At 40.2% G+C, this 20,860-nt stretch overlaps 1 protein-coding gene across 3 annotated transcripts in view; it reads right to left on the reverse strand.

The window, feature by feature from the left end:
* The window catches only part of RNF13 (ring finger protein 13), an 81,842-nt gene extending 65,915 nt beyond the window's left edge, over positions 1–15,927 (reverse strand). Inside the window, exons 1-3 of one of the 3 annotated variants that reach the window (XM_074191084.1) lie at positions 15,747–15,927; positions 3,766–3,888; positions 157–237 (exon numbers count right to left, since the gene is read on the reverse strand). In XM_074191084.1, coding sequence (XP_074047185.1) covers positions 157–237; positions 3,766–3,879 — 195 coding nt within the window. In that variant the 5' untranslated portion in view covers positions 3,880–3,888; positions 15,747–15,927. Of the gene's footprint in view, positions 1–156; positions 238–3,765; positions 3,889–5,226; positions 5,374–15,746 lie in introns of those variants that run through there. The other 2 variants (XM_074191083.1, XM_074191082.1) reach the window with 2 other exon arrangements.
* Between the last annotated feature and the right edge of the window lie 4,933 nt (positions 15,928–20,860).

Genomic DNA, 20,860 nt, shown 5'->3' on the forward strand with positions numbered 1-20,860 from the left:
TAATGGATATCCAAAAATTGAAGTTTGGGCAAAATGCTACACTTTTAAGGGAATCATATATCTATACTTTTGAATACTCCAAACACCATCAATAAAATATGCTATAATAAAATAATAACATTAATAGTTTAATTATATTAAAATACTATTTCTTACCTTTAACCCTTCAGTTGGAAGTCTATAACCAAATCTTGCTGGAAGGTCATCAAATGTTTGGGAGACATTTTCAAAATTATACTAAATATAAAATTAAAATGGTCAAGTTAGAGTCACATTCTGCAACAAAATGAAAACATTACATTTATAATATTCAATCAGTTCTAATGCTACATCATCTAAGCTATACATATAAAAATCTTGTAATTTCTTATTTATAAATGCATTTTCATATAAAATATAACAAGAAATATGCCTAACATCTATATTATATCACTACCGATACATCAAGCAGCTGCAGTATCAGTAGTATGCATTCTCCCATTACCAATGAACATCAAAAACCATCCACCACCTAAGATAAGCAACCAACCTGGTAATGAGCTTCCCCTAAATTTAATCAGGTTGGTCCTCAAAGAAATTAGGAGATCCACAAATGAAGCCTTGACAGTTTAGTAGGACCTTCTGGAACTTGAATATTACTATAAGGCACAAGAAGACTCCAGAGGAAAATTTCCATTCAAAGCCAAACTATTTCTAGTGACCTTTAACTTAGCAAAATTTACACTAGATTCTAAAAGATTTCACATACACTCAGCAAAAAAGTATATATACCTGTATAGCCTATATTAATTTGCTTTCTCGAGGGGGGGGGGGGGAGGAAAGCATGTATTGGAAAAATAAGAAAATCTTTTTGAAAAAAGTATACGTATCTCATCAAATGAGTTTATACTTTCTTAGATAGTATTTGAATAGCATATACACACACTCTATGACAAATATTTCATGCTAGAACAGAACAAAATCAAAACTATTTCTTTATTTCATTTACTATGTCCATAATTTACTTCAGGACTTTGGACAAATAATTTAACCTATTCAATTTTCCGTTCCTTTATCTAGAAATTAGGGAATTGATCTAAATAATCTAAGATCTGAATTTCTTTCTGTGATTTTAGATTTCTAGATTTTAGATTTGGATTTCTGTGAGATTTAGATTTTAGATGAAGAATGATCTCAAGTTTCAAATAGGGAAAGGAGAGAAGAATTTCTTTTTTTAAAGAAAAGAAAAATGGCCTGTTAACAGGATGCTAAATGTACATATGTATAAACGAATGCATCATGGGATTTAGAACTAGAAAAGACCTTAGAGATCCAACCTCTCATTTAAGAAATAAGGAAACTGAGACCCATCGATGTTGAATAGATTCCAAAGTTTACATTGTTAGCATATCTCATAATGAGTCATTTCCAATGTATCATCTCCATGCCTAAAATTTCTCACCCAGCTAAAATAACATTCTACTTGTGCCAAGTCTAGCAGCTGTAGTCTAAGGCAGAAAGAGCTTGAGCTCTCTTGGCACAAAGAAGGCTGTCCATATCCCAGTTACAATCAAAAACTCTCTTTGACAGAAATCAATGTGTGAAAAGAGTCTGGACATGAGCAAGAGAGGACGGTAGGGGATGGTAGAAACAAACATGAAGATTATCAGGAGCCCCAAGAAAATAAAGTGAGACCTAGAGTCTGAGTAAACAAAAAGTGTGTTTCCAGTACAGGCATCTGCTATTGTGCTACACTGATGGAAATACAAAGAAATAGAAAACAGTCTTTTTGCCCCTGAAGAACTTCCATTCTAGTAGATAAAAGATAGTGAATGGCTAGGATGACTGGGAGTAGTACCATCTCAATGAAAGAGATCAAACATCCCCTGGGATTATAGGAGGGGACACAATGGCAACATGACCCAAGTACTGACAGCCCAGGTGGCAAGGCAACAGAGGGCCTAGAAGGATCCAGAGTCTAGGAACTGTGGAAGAAGACCCAGACTCCCTTATAATGGGCAGGCTTTCCTGGCCTCAAATCCCAATACGCCCCCCATAAGAATAACAACTTTAGAATATAATTCATGCATTTTAAAAGGCTATTCCTATAATATCAAAGGATACCACAGTTCTAGTCTTGCAGGTAATGAACATATGCCTTAGGATGGTAAAGGAGGGACTAACCCTAATGTATGCTGACCACACCAAGTGTCCCTAGTTCACAGTCTCTCTCCAGAGACTTCATTTTTACAAAAAAGGTCCAAAAAGACCACACAGGTTAGATTCCTGCTACCACTAAAGGTTCTTGGTCATTTTATCATGCTTCAAACTCTTAGCTCAGTTTTAACACACCATAAGCAATCAACAAAACTGTAACATATTTGTGACATTAATACTTCAAAGAAAGGAAGCTAGGAGAGTTTAAATGTGTTTACAAGTTCAAGAAGAAATATCAAAATAGGTCCAACCAGTCATTGTTCTCAGAAAGTGACTAAAATCACTATAATCATTGATCTTCGCAGGACATATATTCCAAAGACAATGACAAAAATTAAGATCTCATAGATCAAAATGTTTATAGCAATACTTTTAGTAGTAGAAAAGCAGGGGCAGCTAGGTGGCACAGTGGATAGAGCACCGGCCCTGGAGTCAGGAGTCCCTGAGTTCAAATCCAGCCTCAGACACTCAATAATTACCTAGCTGTGTGGCCTTGGGCAAGCCACATAACCCATTTGCCTTGCAAAACCTTAAAAAAAAAAAGTAGTAGAAAAGCACTAAAAACAAAGTGAATTCCTGTCAATTAGGGAATGGGCTAAATGCATTATCATATGCCAATGTAATGGATTATTGAAGCACTGTAAGAAACAATGACTATGATGACTAGAGAAAAACAGTAAGATATATATGATATATATATATGTTTGTCCTTCATTCTGAAAGAACATGAATCATGACAAGCACATGAATTGGATTTGAGTGAGGGGGTGGGGGGACTGTACTAAGTCACCAGTCTCACTTTCTTCTCCAGAACATCTGGATTCAGTGGCCAGGTATGAATCAGTATACTGTCTGAGGCCCCATTCAAACTCCTATCTTCCTGACTCCAAGACCAGTGCTGACTCTGTGCCACTTAGCTGGTCCATGAACTGATACAAAGTGTAGAAGAATCAGCAAAACCATATGCATAATGACAATAGAAACAGAAATAACAAAACAATTGAAGCTGAAGAGCTTGCCCTGCAAAAGATCATATACACTTCCCCTTCTTCTATGCAGAACACTGCATATGATGACAGATTTGGTTGGTATCCTATGTTATTTTGCTTAATTTTTTTACTGTCTTGTAAGGAATACCTTCGTGAATAGAAGAGGAGGAGCAATATTATTGAATGCATGTGACTGTGAAATCAAAGTATTCAGTTAAAATGTTCATAAGAGAAAAATCACATTAAGGTTTGAGCAATAATTCCAGTCACTAAGGATTTTCTTCCTAGACCATCTTCACAGTTTAGTAAAATGGATTAAATTACAAAATACCTGCATATTATTTAAATCTGTCATTTTTCAGTCAAGATTACTCCTGCCTGAATCATAAAATATCTGTGACAAGTTTCAAACCATTAGAAAAATCATGTGTTCAAATTGTTAATTATTTATTCTAAAGAAAAAGTATATTATAAAAGTCAAAATATATATACACACATATACACATACCTGGCTTGGGTGGTTTATTAAATTATTCTTCCACTTATTTAAGACACAATAATTTGTTTTAGTTGCACTTACCGCTAAAATGTCTGCCTCCACAGGTAGCAGGTTAAAGAATGCAAACAGCTGAACAGTCAAAATAGTATATATCTGTGTGGCTGACAACATTAACATCCCTATAGATAACAGCATCTTAATCACCTGAAAAATAAATGCAAAAGCACAATGAGTAGGCCAAAAAAATACTGATTTTTTTAAATGTAGCATTCACAATATTCCACTAAATATTGTCAATCTAGCATGTATCTATTGAAGAGAAAGTTAATACATTCATTAGTAATCAAATGCTTATTTCTAAAACACTATTTTATGCCATTACTAGTATAGGTTCCTTATTCAATGTAACATATACATATATAGATATATATTTATAAACTTCATATAAATTCATATCAAAAAACTTTGATATAAGCATATTTCAGGTCAAACCCAAATTTTTATTATAAGTAACTAATTAGTAATGACATATTTATATGATAAAAGGTTTATAAAGCATTTCCACAATAACCCTTTGTACAACTATTAGCATTCCCATTTTATAAGTGCAATTCAATCCAAGTCGACAAATATATATTATGTTATGTACAAGATATATAGGCTAGGTATCTGATATACAAAGAAAATAAAAGCACCTACCCTCAAAGAGCTTACAATCTAGGGGAGATATGAAGTCATTTCAGAAAGTAAGGTAAAGCCACTTATGGGGAACTGCAGGGCATGGAGAAAGAAAACAGGAATTCATAAAAGAATTTACAGAAGCAGGGCGGCTAGGTGGCACAGTGGATAAAGCACCGGCCCTGGAGTCAGGAGTACCTGGGTTCAAATCCAGCCTCAGACACTTAATAATTACCTAGCTGTGTGGCCTTGTGCAAGCCACTTAACCCCATTTGCCTTGCAAAAACCTTTAAAAAAAAAAAAAAAAAGAATTTACAGAAGCAGTGATACATTAGCTAAACACTGAAAGAAGTTAAAGGTTCTAAAAGTACATTCCAGGAATGACTGAATATTCCAGGCTGAACCATTTTTATTTTAACCTAGAAACAAAAGAGAACCATGTGAACTTCTCAGTAGATTAGTGACAAGGTAAAAACCTAAGTCTTTGTAAAATTAATTTAACAGTTAATAAGAAAGTTGGGTTACTAGGTCAGAAGTTACTACCTAGCATTTAAATAGTCCTTTAAGGATGGCAAAGTGCTTTATAAATATCTCATTTGAACTTCTCAATAGTTTGTGAGGTGGAGGCCATGCCCCATTCTACAGATGAAGAAATTGAGACAGAGAGGTTAAGTACCTTGCTAACAGTCACACAATTGGCTAAGTGTCTGAGGCCAGATCTGGACTCTCATGTTCTATCCACTTGATGACACAGTTGATGGAAATCTATTCAAATTCCCATTGACATGAAGCCAGAATGTACACTAAATAAAGGCATCATGAGACATATAAGCCCCAACAATGGGATAAGAAGCTAGAACCAACCCTGTTATCTCCAAGAAGTAGCAGAGGAGGGGCAGCTGGGTGGCACAGTGGATAAATCACCAGCCCTGGAGTCAGGATGACCTGAGTTCAAATTTGACCTCCAACAGTTATTACCTGGCTGTGTGACCTTAGAAGTCACTTAACCCCATTGCCCTGCAAAAAAAAAAAAAAGGCAGAATATAAAAGCTACAACAGTCCCTAAGTGATAAGTGTTAATCTGAGCAGTCCCTGGAGCATTAGGAGTCATAGCAGATTCTACAACAGAAAAATAAACCTTGAATAGAAGAGAGCACTTTCAAGAAATCTTGAGGACAAGAACTGAGGATTAACTTTAAAAATGCAAAAACAACACAACTAAGAAACCCAAAAACTTAAATATATCTGAGCAAATGATGAAGCTGTACTTATATTCCAATGGGGGGGGGGGGGGGGAAGAGGCAAGTGTCCCATCAGAGAACCAACATCTTCAAATGAAAGAGATGAAGTTAAATAAGACAACACAAGAAAAACATAGGTGAGGCTTTTTTGTGGGATTTGGTTTTTTTGCTTTGTTGGTTTTAAGAAATGAAAGAAAAAGTAGAAGGAAAAAGGATACTAGGGAAGAAATGTAGAAGAAAGGAACTTAGGATATGTGCTTGAGAAGAATATACAAATACACAATCAGGAGTGGAAGAACACCTTCTGACTACCTCACTCATATATGAAACAAAAACCTCAACTAAAGATGAACACACATACTTAATATAGAAATACATTAAATAAAAAGGAAATGGCCAAGATAAAGGGGATAAAAGGGGAAGAGAAATTCCTTTCTTCATCTTTAAGTAGTCTGAGGAGAAATCTGTACAAGAAGCATCACAAAAAACAGAGTTTGCATCAAATAATTAATAAATGTTTACATATATAGGAAATTAAAATACATACAAATCTATTATCAAATGAGTAGTCAAAGTATCAAAAAAAAGTATCAAAACAGCTCCCAAAAGAACTACAAAGTATTAACCAAATGAAAAACTGATCAGAAACAAATGAAAAAAATGCTCATGAAAACAATGCTCAGGTTTTCCCCTCACACCAAGCAAATTATTATAAAACTACAAAGGATAGCAATGGCATTCAATTTTGGAGGGATCTTGGAAAGTCTGTTGTTGTTAAACTGTCTCAGTCATAGCTGATTCTTCATGACTCCATTCAGGGTTTTCTTGGCAAAAATACTGGCTTGGTTTGCCATTTCCTTCTCCAGTTCATTTTACAGTTGGGAAAACTGAGGCAAAGAGGGTTAAATAACTTGCCTAGAGTCACCCAGCTAGTAATTGTTTGAGGCCTGATTTGAATTCAAGGTGAAAGAGTCTACTCCAGTTCCACCTAGCTGCTCCATCATGGAAAGACAGGCCCATTAGGGCACTTTTGGTAGTGCTGGTGAATTACTTGAGACTTTTAAGGAATTTCTAAAAAGAAGACAAAGGAATTTGTGAACTAACACCTGACACCAAACAGAACATACTATCCCCTAGCTCCCCTTAACATGGGTATATCCTTATTGAATTAAGTGCCAGTTCTCAATATTTTTCATTACAAGTCAAACATTGCAAAAAAATACTTTTTGGGAAAATGAAACCAAATATGTTTATAAATTAACCTACGAAACAGATATAAGAAAGAACTGATTTTCACTAATGTGCACATAAATATTTGCTTGAAAACTAAACCACTTAATGCTTCAGCTGGGGAAAAAACTGGTAAAAATTGAGTTCATACTGTTTCTTTTTGCAAATTTTTTCAAATGAGGCATTCTCAAAGGTCAAAGACCACCTCAAAACAATTCAATGCTTTTGTGCCTTTGGAAAGGTGGCAATAAACTACTGACTAGTTAAGAAGTAAAGAGAGAGAATGAATATTATAATAAGATGGACCTTTTCTACTGAGGGGCTAGGGGTCAGTGACTTTAAACACGTAAATATACTTCCAAACTCCCTCAGCCTATGACAATTAAATCCAAGAATTTACTGTACTTCCCCCATGTATAAGAAGCACCTTAATTTAAGTGCTTGAAATTTGAAAAAAAAATGTATTCCATAGTTACTGAACTCAAGTTTTATTCATGTAACTCCTCTTCACTGTCAAAACTCCCATACTTGAGCTAGTCCTTATCTGTGTGTGATGAGGAATCACTGTCAGCTCTGACTGCTCTCCTGACTGTGCTCTGGTCTGGGGTTGACAGCAAGCACTCCCTGGGCAAGTCTGGCGAGTGGATGCATGCTCAATTCACTCTGTTTCACGAACCTGAAAGACCCATTGTGTCCTCCTTGGACACCAGCCACTTCTTTTTCATCAGCAATTCTTTTGGTCTCATGCTGAACCATCTTGGTAGACAAAGGAATTCCACTTGCCCTTTGCACTTCCATCCTCTTTAATCCCCTCTCTAACCCAGTCAGGTTTCTTCTTCCCTAGCCAGTCTTGGATTATTTTCTCATTTGGAAGAACACAAGACATCAAGTGAGAAACACAAGTAAAAAAATCTACAAAGTTTAAGACTATCCCAATTTTTAGACCCCAAATTTCTCGGAAAATAGAGTACCTCCACTCAGAATGAATAGAACTTCCCCACTAATTTGTTAAGAAATTAACAAAATTGTTAAGAAAGTTCATGTCAGGACAGCTAGGTGGCGCAATGGATAAAACACTAGCCCTGGAGTCAGGAGGACCTGAGTTCAAATCCAGCCTCAGACACTCAAAGTAGTCCAATCTACCAAAAGACATCTGCCAGGAGACCCTTCACAAGAGTTTCGGGTCAGAATGTAATAAGCTCCAATGGAGCTCTATGACATACTAACAATTAGAGATATAAATAAGCTTAGAACCATTAGAAATCGGAAATAATCAACAGGAAGAAAGAACAGAAATCCTGGGGAAAGTGATCTGGATTCCTGGGGTTTATAGGAAGCAGAGATGAGGTAGGACATTCCAGGCATGGACCCTGAAGGGTTTTGTGTGGAATCCAGTCATGGATCCAGAGTCACTGGGTCTAAGACAGGAAAGGGGGAAGAGGTGAGGTCATAGAGGGCTCTCCAAATGCCAAGCAGAGTTCGATATTTGATCCTGGAGGACATAGGGCACCACTGGAACTTATAGGAGCAGACCCTCCCACCAGCGCTTTGCAACAGTCCTGGCTTGAACTGGTGAGGGCCTGGACAGAATGGTGGGAATGGGGGGTAGGAGGGAGTAGCGCACTCAGCGTACATTCAAGGGAGGGAGAGAAGCTGAAGATGACACTTAGCTCAAGAGCCACGGAGTTGAACAAGATAGGCAAATCTGACTAAGGGGGAAGGAGAAGGGGAAAAGAGAAGAGGTTCCCATTTGAATGGGTCAGATTAATGACATCTTGCTGGACATTTATTTAGAAATGTCTGAAAGGTTGCTGGAGATGTGGTGCTGTAAATCATGCTAAAGGTTAGATTGGAATGGCATATTGGAAGATGAGAGAGCTGGTAACTGCACAGAAGATGATGAGATCACCAAGCTAAACAATGAAGAGGGAGAAGAGAAGAGAAGAGGGCTCAGGTCAGGACCCACCAGACACCTGGAGGTAGAGGACTAGAGGTGGAGGACAAGACCTTGATGAGGATCCAGCCAAGGAACAGTCAACAGATGAAACAACTAGGAGAGAGAGCTACCTGAAAACCTAGAGAAAAGAGACTCAAGTAGCCTGGTTTATCCCTGGATCAGAAGGTAGAGTTACAAACTGCTTTCCAGAATGACAGGATCAATTAATATATTGCTCCACCAAGAGTAAATTCATAGGGGCGGCTAGGTGGCGTAGTGGATAAAGCACCGCCTTGGAGTTAGGAGTACCTGGGTTCAAATCCAGTCTCAGACACTTAATAATTACCTAGCTGTGTGGCCTTGGGCAAGCCACTTAACCCCATTTGCCTTGCAAAAAACCTAAAAACAAACAAACAAAAAAAAAGAGTAAATTAATATATCCATTTCCCCAATGCTTCTCCCACAACTGTCATTTTCATCTCGTCTTCTTTACACAAGTACAAAGAGTATAAGAAACTTTTAATTTTCATTTCTTAGATGTTGGTTATTTGAAGGACTTTTTCTTAATATAGATGATTGCTTGGATTTCTTATAAAATTGAATCAGTTCCTTGTATGTAGTAAATGAGAACTATCAGAGACAATTTCTGCAAATAATTTCCCAATTAACTTTCTCTTCCAATTGTAACTGCATTTGTTTTGATTATGTAACAAGTTTTTTTTAGTTTTATTTAACCAAATTTGTTGATCTAACCTAATTTCTGACAGTTCCAGTTTTCATAGTACATCTATCAGGTTGTGAACTTTCACTGCAGACCATTGCAGGTCTCTGACTTTAATGTTCTGATGCATTAATGCATCTCTATTTTATAACCATTACCAAAGAGTTTGCTTTTATTGCTTTGTAATATATTTATAGAATTTCTATATTAAAGGAGAAAGTACATGATACATTTAACAAGATAATAGTCTTTATTAGACTGCCTATTGGTCCTGGTGTGGGGAATTTTTTTCCCCCTACTTGATTTCTCTACCTAGACAGGTAATAAATCAGATGGTAATGGTAACAAAATGGCATTCCAACAATTACTGACCTAACAACCAGTTCTTTATGGGTGGCGTATCCCCAGCAATTCTCAGTCTCAATTTGCTTCTGCCTAGAATGGGTTCACTTCCAGACAATCTCCACCAATCAGAGTGGGCACAGAGAACAAGTAACTCTAATCTTATAATGCATTCTATCATCCAAAATAAACTATTTTACTTCAATAGTAAAAATAGATAATAATTCATTATACAGAAAAAGCATAATAGTATCTTTCAGAACCTGATGTGACAATCAGAGACAATTTTGAGCTATCTGTGACGTAGAGTACCATCTGTGTCCAGAGAAAGAACTGAAGTTTGAATAAAAACCAAAGACTATTACCTTCAATTAAGGGAAAAAAATCTGTTATCTTATTATGTAATTTTGCTATCTTTTTATTTTTCTTCCTTAAGGATATGATTTCTCTCTCATCACATTCAACTTAAATCAATGTATAACATGGAACCAATGTAAAGACTAATAGAAGCCTTCTGTAGGGGGTGGGGGAAGCAAGAATAGGGGAAAAAATTGTAAAACTCAAAATAAACAAAATCTTTCTTTTAAAAAAAGTATACCTTCAGGTTCAGCTTTTTAAAATTATACCTTCAAAACTAGACTGAGTGTCCTATTCATAATTTTATCAATAACTGAATACATGGTTTTAAGCAACCAAAAACCGATTGGCTCATGTTATTCTACAGTACTCATCTACCTGTTAATTAAATTTATTGGTACTGGCAATTTTTTAAGTTATCCATATTTTAATTTTTCTGGATTGCTATTGCCTAACAAAATTTGCTGCATATCAGAATTTAATATTTATTTGTGACCACAATATAATTCATATTACAATGAATGTAATAATAAAATGTAATAATGTAATAAAGTCTGGGTTTTGAAGGCGGTGGGTTGTACACACCTGATCTACTGTTGGGGCCGTTTGTAATAAATTAATCAACTTACATCATGTTATTTCAGTTATGTAAAAAATATATATCCAGAGGAAGCTAGTTTGTTTTTGTCTTTATAAGAATTTTGATCTTTTCACTGAGTTTTTTTTTTCCACTGAGTTTTAAAAGAATGAAATTATTCCATCTCTCTATCAGGAAAATAAAGAATAAAAACTAGGATATAAAATTTCTGTTAGTCAGATTACTATCCAATTCTTTTATCAAATCTTACTCCTTTACTCTGATGATGATTTAAGGGTGACTATTTCCTCAAAGATTACACCAAGAGAATGTAAGCTATGACATTTCCTAAGCTCAAAAAGTTCTGGGGCAGCTAGGTGGTATAGTGGGTAGAGCACCAGCCCTGGAGTCAGGAACACCTAAGTTCAAATCCGGCCTCAGACAATTACCTAGCTGTGTGGCCTTGGGCAAGCCACTTAACCCCACTTCCTTGCAAAGACCTAAAAAAAAAAAAAAGTTCTGAGAGCCAAGAAATACCAGGCTAGATCTCTGATTACTTTGTTTCCTTTCTCTTTATAAATAATCATTAATGATTTTTAAAATATTGCTAGCATTTCTCAGGTGACCCTTTTTCCGCAATAAAAGAATCCTCTCTTAAGTTATTATTCCCCCAGCATATGATAAAAGGATATGAACAGGCAGTTCTCAAAATGAAAAAGGCTCCAAATCACTAAATAAGAGAATTTCAAATTAAAACAAAAATGGAAAATGACAGTGCAGAGGATGTGAGAGGACACAAATTCTAATGTACTGCCGGGGCATTTTACAAAGTGAAAATTTATAAAATGACACACTACCAAAGAGATAGAAGAGGGAAAGGACCCTTAAATGCAAAAATATTGACAACAGCACTCTTGTGATAAAGGATAGTCCATTAGGTAAGAAATAGCTTAAACAAATTATGATATATAAAAGTTAATATGATATATAAAAGATAATACTGACAATGGACTTGTATGTAATGATACAGACTGAAATGGGTAGAACCACGAAAATAATTTACATTACTACAACATTACAAAGAAAGACTTGGAATAATTGCAAAAACCAATCACAATTCCAGAAGACAGAGGGAGGATGAAGCATGATTTCTTCCTATCTCTGAACTAGAGGTATGGAAGAGACAGACAATTTTCAGAAGTCATCAACTTGTGGATTTTTAAAAATTTTTTTGTGTGTGATTATTCAAACTTGTTACACAAGGTGGGGTATTCTGTAAGTGCCAGAATCCCAATTCTGAGCCAGTGGGATCCCCGGCTCACTATGTGAAGGTGGTAAAGGACACCTCCAAGAAAAGCAGGCCCATCTACCAAAAGACATCTGCCAGGAGACCCTTCACAAGAGCTTCAGGTTGGCATGTAAATAAGCTCCAGCAGAGCTCCATTTCTTGATCATCCTGGCTGTGCTGGAAAGGACCTGAATGAAGTCACAACAGAGACTAGTGCAAGGAAGGGGTGACCATGGTAACCCTGTCCCAGGTTGGGTGACAAGATCAGCCTCCTGATGTAGCTGCCCTTTCCCAGGAGAATAGTACTGTATAAAAAAGTGAGGGGGAATGACTTTTGGGTTCTCAAAAGTCAAGGTTCAGTCTGAATCTTGGCATTCCTCACAAGGTGTCAGAAACCTCTTCATCCTGGAAAATCACTTCAGTAGTTTTTCTCATCTAGGAATTATCTTCAGGCCCTGTGGACTTTCCCTCTCTACAGATGGCTTCTCCCAGTGCCTCCATTTAAGGCAATCTTCTCCCTGTTTTTCACAAGGTTGTAGTCTTCTTCTCCAACATGACCCCCCCCCCTTTTTAAGGGTAGGCTTCTCCCAGTACCATATAAGCTCCCTGATGTCAGAACAGCGACCCCCCCACCACCTTTTAGCTTATATTCTCAGGGTTTAACATAGAACCTACCACATAATAAGGTTTAATAAATGCTTATTATTTGACCAGGGATAGCCCCCACTCCCCAAAAGAGAGAAGAGCATTGCAAAAAGCAATTGTTAATAGGCATAAAAGAACAGAAGGCATTTCTAAGGGAATGCTGACAAGTGGGACAGCTTTGGCACTTAATGTGCTTAAATGAGTGAGCATATGCTTTAATAAAATAAGCTGTATATCATATTTGGTTTCATGGGAAAGACTGCTTTGTTGGGGGCAGCCAGGTGGTGCAGTGGATAGAGCACTAGCCCTGGAGTCAGGAGTACCTGAGTTCAAAATGAACTCAGACACTTAATTGTCTGGCTGTGTGACCTTAGGCAAGTTACTTAACCCCATTGCCTTGCCCCCCCCCCCAAAATGCTTTGTTGGGGCTGGAGTTTTGTTTTATTTTGGGGGTTTTTTGGTCTTATTTTTAGGTTTTTGCAAGGCAAACGGGGTTAAGTGGCTTGCCCAAGGCCACACGGCTAGGTAATTATTAAGTGTCTGAGACCGGATTTGAACCCAGGTACTCCTGACTCCAGGGCCGGTGCTTTATCCACTATGCCACCTAGCTGCCCCTTTTTATTTTGTTTTTGCAAATAAATATACCCACTTGTTGGTATATATATCAAGTTCAGGATTTTAAAAATTGTAAAGTTAAAAAATAAGGCCACACTCACTTTTTTTTTACACATTCATAATAATTCTGTTCATACCCAAGTACAGCACTTTTTAGGTTCACATAGCTTTTTCTACCTATCTCCAAAGACAACACAGATGGTCAACCCTTAATATACATTTGCTGAATTAAATTCTGTGACCTTTCTAGTAGTAAAAGACTAAATGAGTGTTGAGTAAAAAGAACTAAAAAATGAACTTAATAGCAATAGTGCAATGTGGTTAAATTTACAGCCCAGAAAGATGATGCTGACCTGTTTCCCCTTCCCCTGGTAGAAAACTAGATTTGGATTTTATTTCCACTAGGATCAACAGATTTGCACTAAGTTTATAGTATTCTCTTCTCCCTCTCCCACTCACAATTCTTAAGTCTTCCTTGTGACTAAATGAACACATTTTCAAAATGGTAATGCAAAGATTTCTAGTTTGGAAAAAGTCAATCAATGGTAAATATAAGGAACATAAAAACATGATTTCATCGGCACTGAATGTCAATTCTTTTCTCATTAATAGAATACAGAGGAGGCAGCTAGGTGACGTAGTGGATAAAGCACTGGCCCTGGAGTCAGGAGTACCTGAGTTCAAATCCAGCCTCAGACACTAATTACCTAGCCGTGTGGCCTTGGGCAAGCCACTTAATCCCGTTTGCCTTGCAAAAAAAAAATAGAATACAGAAGCTCTTTAGGTCTAAAGATTTGAGTTTTACATATTTATCACCATGATTCCTTGACTTCCCCTTCATCTTTGTTATATATCATTCTATCATACATACTTCCTTTACTGAAATTCTTCATCCATGCAACGTTCCATCTCCATCACATTACCTGTATCTCCCCTCCCCACCACCTCTAATCATCTTAGAAACAAACCCCTTTTTTCCCTGTGATAGATTTTCCTTCTCAGTCCTGCTGCTAGCACCCAGCCCACACAAAACTTGCCATGTAGACAGTGATTTATGTCTATGAGGTGTCCTCTTCAAAAGAATGGCAGTCTCCTAAAAAGAGGGGTGTTTCTTTTTTAGTCCAAAGAAGATTCTTAAGAAACACTTTTGATTTAACATGCAATAGCAAATTATTTGTCTAAATAATAATTCTGGTCCTCTCTATGAAGAATCCTAACTTTCTCCCAAGCACTATAATCTTTTGTGATGCTTCATGTCAAAATGCCGTGAGACAAAATCAGATAGTCCAGTGTGAACTAGCTGGATTCATTCTACTTCCTAGTAAACAATGTTATAGTCCAGTCAATCACAAAACACTCAGTAAACACTTTGTAGTCTCTGTGCTAAGTAAATTTCTCTTTTTTTTTTAGGTTTTTGCGAGGCAAATGGGGTTAAGTGGCTCGCCCAAGGCCACACGGCTAGGCCATTATTAAGTGTCTGAGGCCGGATTTGAACCCAGGGACTCCTGACTCCCGGGCCGGTGCTCTATCCACTGAGCCACCCGTATTTCTGAGAAGACAAAAAAGAAAAAAAGGGAGAGCAGACAGTTGCTGTCCTCCAGAAGTTCACAACCGAATGGGCAAGACTAGGTGCAACACAAACAGCACACAGCTGTAGGCAGGGGTGGGTGGCACATACTCATGAATGGGGACCAAATCCTATCCCTTGGAGGTTTTACTTGTGCCCTGCAGTCAATTGGATTGGAAAGGAGAAAGATGCAAATGCCTGGAAAGGCATAGAGCACCGGCCCGGGAGTCAGGAGGACCTGGGTTCAAATCCGGCCTCAGACACTTAATAACGACCTAGCCGTGCGGCCTTGGGCGAGCCGCTTAACCCCATTGCCTTGCAAAAAAAAAAACCCTAAAAAAAATTCCCTCACCCATGTTCACGACCAGAGTACAAAGTTGCACAAGGCCCAGAGGAAGATTACGAGATGCGGAACAGCCCGCGGCCCGGCTGCCCCATCTGACAGCTGGTGCAGAACCCGCCCAAGGTCAGGCGGAAAGCTCCGGCCCCTGGGCCTCCGGGCACCCCGAGGCGCCGTGACCGTGACCTCGGGGCGCGCCCACTGCTCGCTCCCACGCCGGGCAGCGGCTGTCCGGGCGGCTCGGCGCCCACGCCGGCGCGGAGGGTCCGCGCACCCGAGCAGACTGCCACGGCCAAGGTCAGCCTCTGCCCACGGCCCGGGCGCGCCCCGGGCCTTTTCCTTAGTCACGCGCCCCCCAACAAACCCAGCTTCGGGGCGCCGCCTCCGCCCTTCAGTCAAGGCCGCGCGGGGGAGGGGCGGGCGGCTCGGCCCCACCCCGGGCGCGGGGGGGCCGCGTTCCCGGGGGCCGCGTTCCCGGGGGCCGGGCGGGCGGGGGGCGCAGGCCGGGCCCGCCGCGGCTCTCACCTGAGGGAGGAGGGGCTGCAGGGGGCGCGGCCCCGCCAGGCCCGGGGCGAATTCGTGCCGAGTGCCCGCTCCAAGGCGCCAGGACAGCCTAGGCGGCGCCCATGCCCCGGAGCTCGCTCTGCTCCTGCCCGACGCGCCGCCAGCCCGAGAAGAGACGACAACACGGCGGGGAGGCGGAAGTCCCGCCTCCCGGGCGCGCTCATTGGCGGAGGCGCCGGAGGCGCGGGCGGAGCTGGAGAAGGCGGTTGGCTGGCTCGGCCGCCCGTCGAGGGAGCGCCCGGCCGGCCCCGCGTTTCTCCGCCCCCTCCCGGCCCTTGCGCCTGCTATTTGGGCGGCGGCGGCGGCTCCTCCTCCTCCTCCTCGTTGGCCGCCGCTGCCACACAGCCGCGGTCACGGGTGGACGGGCGGAGGGAGCGCGGGCGCCGCGCCGGCCCCGCCCCCGCCAGGCCCCGCCCCTCGCCCTCGGCTCGCGGCCGGATTGGCCGGGGCGGCGCGGGGGGCGGGGCGGGGGCGTCCCGTGACCAGGCCGTGGGGGCGCCGGCGCGGACACGCCCGAGGGCCCCCGACACTGGTACCCGGCCCTGCCCAGCGCTGAGGGTCGGGGGGCAGAGACCCCGTTACAGTGGGAGGCGAGAACAGCGCCCACGGCCCAGTCACCACCCGGCGGCTTGGCTTTTATTTTCCCCGGTGCCTGATGGGCAGCTTCACTGCAAAAGGCGCCCACCGCGCTGCCACCTCCCTGCCCCCTCACCCCACACTCAGCCCCGAGGTCAGGTTCCCCAGGGTTGTTTCCCCACGGGGCCAACCTGCCTCGCAGCTACCTAAGTGCTTCTTTCTTTATTTCTTTTCATAAAATATTAAAGGCAGAAGAGACTCAAGAGATGATCAGTTCTTATTAAGAAGGAAACCTGGAGAGGGAAGAATGTGCCCCCAAGTGACCGCTGGGGTCCACGTGAAAAGCGCGAAGGCCTGGGGCCTGTGTGACCTTGGACAAGTCTCAACCCTATGGCCTTGTCAAGAAAAAAATGAAGGACAAACAGCAGCGTCAGAGATGCCTGTGATGACTGTGCCAATTTATAAATATAGGCCCCCCAAAAGCCTCCATGATTTTGAAGCGGAGCAAATATTGGACAGAACAATGTTTTCTAATTAATCTATTCCCTCACTAACCGGGAATCTTATAACAATGACCCCCCCCCCCCCCATCCAAGCTATGAGGTGAGGTCAATGAGCGATACCTGCTCCCAAGCACAAAATGAGCCCCTTTCAACAAAAGGATGGATCCGTGCCCTAGCCTGAGAAGATTTGGTCCTTCACCCCCTCCTTCTACATCTCTATAATTACCTCTCAGTACTTTCAGATACTGTTCCTATCAATTAATACTGAAATTACCTCAACTTGCTGCCCTTTTAGAAGTTCACTCCTCAGTTGAATTGCTCATCTACCTTTGGATGTCAGCCTACTATTTGTGATCCCCAGCATGACCTCTTATTCCCTATGTCCTTCTTTACTACTTATCTTTGGTTGCCCATCATCCTCTGGAAAGGCAGCCAAAACCTCGATTCCCTCAAATAATCTCACATTCTCCCTACTTATTGCTCATCCCCTCAGTGTTTGGATTGCTTAGGAATCAGTGGCTTCCAGCTACCTTTATTCTTTCTTTTCCTTAGTTTCTTCTGTATTACATATATACTATTTATATTTGTCTAAATCGTATTCCTTGGGGGTTTTTTAGGGTTTTTTTTTTTGCAAGACAGTGGGATTAAGTGGCTTGCCCAAGGCCACACAGCTAGGTAATTATTAAGTGTCTGAGGTCAGATTTGAACTCAGGTACTCCTGACTCCAGGGCCGGTGCTCTATCCACTGGGCCACCTAGCCACCCCTTATTCCTTATTTCTAATTTTAAAAATTGGTTTCTCAGTCTCCAACTAAGTTAAAAATCTGAATGTCGTCTCTGCCATGTCAAGGTCTTGTTCTCCAACTGAATGTTGACTTGGACTGTGTTAATATTACCTGGACAACTTTTTAATAGCATCAATAAATTCCTTTATCTGAATCAACAAATCACAAGATAAGAGACATCTTGGATGAGGAGAAACTCATTCCTCTACAGCCTCAGTGGGAGTCTTATAAATAGGAATTTAAAGCAAATATAACTTATGAGAGGATCATAAGGTAGAAATTTGTAATCTATATGAAATCTCATTGGTTGCCTAAACTTAGTTTTATAATTCTTCATACTTTCTCTATAAAAATGCACCTAAAATTTTGTATTAGGATTGCTATTTTTTTAAAGAAAGATATTGAGTTTTACAATTTTTCCCCATTCTTGCTTCCCTCCCCCCACCCCCCACAGAAGGCATTCTGTTAGTGTTTACATAGGTTTCATGTCATACATTGATCTCAGTTTGAATGTGATGACAGAGAAATCATATCCTTAAGGAAGAAAAATAAAGTATGAGAGTAAAATTACATAATAATATAACACTTTTTTCTAATTTGATGGTAATAGTTTTTGGTTCAAAGCCCATAATTCTTTCTCGGGGTACAGATGGTATTCTCCATTGCCAATAGCCCAAAATTGTCCCTGGTTGTTACCCTGAAGGGATGATGAGCAAGTCCATCAGCGTTGATCATCACCCCCATGTTGCTGTTAGGATGTACAATGTTTTTCTGGTTCTGCTCATCTCCGGCAGCATCAGTTCATGCAAATCTTTCCAGGCTTCCCTGAATTCCCATCCCTCCTGGTTTCTAATAGAACAATAGTGTTCCATGGCATATATATAACCACAGTTTGTTAAGCCATTCCCCAATTGAGGACATTCACTTAATTTTCAGTTTTTTGCCACCACAAACAGGGCTGCTATAAATATTTTTGTACAAGTGATGTTTTTACCCTTTTGCATCATCTCTTCAGGGTATAGACACAATAGTGGTATTGCTGGGTCAAAGGGTATGCACATTTTTGTTGCCCTTTGGGCATAAGGATTGGTATTTTTAATGATAGATTTACCCATGGATTCAGTAAGAACCTAGAGAATAAAACCTGGATAAAGATAACTTTTTTTATTTCATTTTTAGCCTAAGAAAATCATGGTTACTATGTTCTACAGCAATACTTAAATAAAACTTTTGCTCCCTAACATTTGTTCTGGATCAGAGTCAATCTTTTAAGTTAATTCTTTCACATTACTCGAATCCCTAAAACCTTTAGCTGGATATTCCCCCCCCCCCTTCCAATATGGGACTGGAATAGGGGCTTTACCTAAGCACCCTGCATCAATTTGAGTTTCATGGACATCCTTTCATGTATGATTGCCTAAGGGCCTAGTGAACTAATAAACAAACTGTCTTTTATTACAAAGGCAAATTCTAGGTAACGCTTTTCAAATCCAACCTCAGGCTCTGTCTGTGGGACCCTGGACAAGTCACTACACCCTGCCTCAGTTTCCACATCTATAAAATAAGTTGGAGAAGGGCAAACCACTCCAGTATTTTTGCCAAGAAATTACATTAGGAGAGTCTGGCAATAATCTAGATGAGAGATGATGAGAACCTTGGGCAGCATAGTCAGGAAAGAAATGGACACTACCTAAAGACTAAACAACTAGAAAGTTAGATAAAATGACTGACAGCTCCAAGTCCATTTGAAATCGAGTGGTTTTTTTTCTTTTTTATCATACTGCTTCCTAGTAAGGAAAAGAAGTCTGAATGAAAATGTAACTTGATAGTAATCCTGTTTCCTATTATTCTCCTGGGTGAATATTTGTTGCATCATAATGATTACCCCTTTTTTTCCCTATGGCATCCATAGAACCACCATTCTCCATCCCAGGTTCATCACCTCATTGTTTTTGTGGACTTCTCACTCTCCCTCACCTGACATTGCTAATCAGTTGCTAGATATCATACCATATCTACCTTCACATCTCCTACATCTGACATTTATAGTCATGCGACTGCCACCCTAGCTCAGGTTCTCATCACCTCTCATCTAGATTATTGCCACACTCTCCTAATGAATTGGTCAGTCCACCTTGAGTCTTCTCCAACTTCAACCTTTCAAACTGCAGCCAATTAAGCCATATTGCTTAATCACAAATTTAATCATGTGACTCCCCTACTCAATCAAGTCCTCTTATTGCCTCCAGGATCAAACATAAATTCCTGCCTTCCGTTTTGAAAGTCTAATGCAACCTGACCCTATCCTATTTTTCCACTCTGCTTCCCATAATCCCAAACTGGTTTTCTCTCCTCCCTCACATAGAACTTATTCCCACTACTCTCTACTACGACCCTTCAAAGAGTCTTTCTCTTCTTTTAAAATGGATCCCAAGTACTACCTTCAACATAAAAATCTTCCTTGAAGGGAGGCTCTGGACTAACCTGACTTAAAGTCTCATTTTCTGCAAAAAGCCTTTCACAGAGCCCATTAATTCTGGTGTCTTCCCTCTGAGGCTATCCCATTTTATCTTGCTTATAATTTATCTGCTCAGGGTTCTATACCCCATTCATCTTGGAGTCCCTGAGGACTTTTCTCCCCTGGCCAAGAATTCAAGTTCTTGCACCCCTCTCTCTTATGTTTTCTTATATTTAACTACTTTGTATATGTTTGTATTTACCCAACATATTTTTATATTTACTTGTCTCTTCCATGTTAAGCCCAATGTCAGGAGATGACTGGACTTCAGTAAAATATCTTATCCCCCTACCTCCAGAGGCTCTATAAATTCCTACCCCAGGCACAGGATCAGCTCCCAATCAACAAGACAGCAAATTCTAACCAAAGATAAACCTGTAAGCCCTTCCCATAGCCTGAAAAGATTTTCTGAGCTACTGCCCCCTCATCTAAAAGTCCCTCTTTATTTCTTCTTTGCTCTTTAGAAATCCAAACCCCTCCTCATTGAGTTGGTTAGTTCCTTGAGGAGAGCCATGATCCCCCAAATAAATGCCATTTGCTTGCCTTGGAGAGTGTAGGTTTGAATTCTTTCTAGATAACCTCAGACACACTTTCCTGTACTTCATCAAGTGCAATTAAGGATTGTTTCTTTCTTTGTACTTGTATCCCCAGAGCCTAAAGTGAGCTTGTTATGTATAATTGTTGATTTATTGAT

Source organism: Macrotis lagotis, chromosome 6, assembly GCF_037893015.1.
Source record: "Macrotis lagotis isolate mMagLag1 chromosome 6, bilby.v1.9.chrom.fasta, whole genome shotgun sequence".
Classification (NCBI taxonomy): domain Eukaryota; kingdom Metazoa; phylum Chordata; class Mammalia; order Peramelemorphia; family Peramelidae; genus Macrotis; species Macrotis lagotis.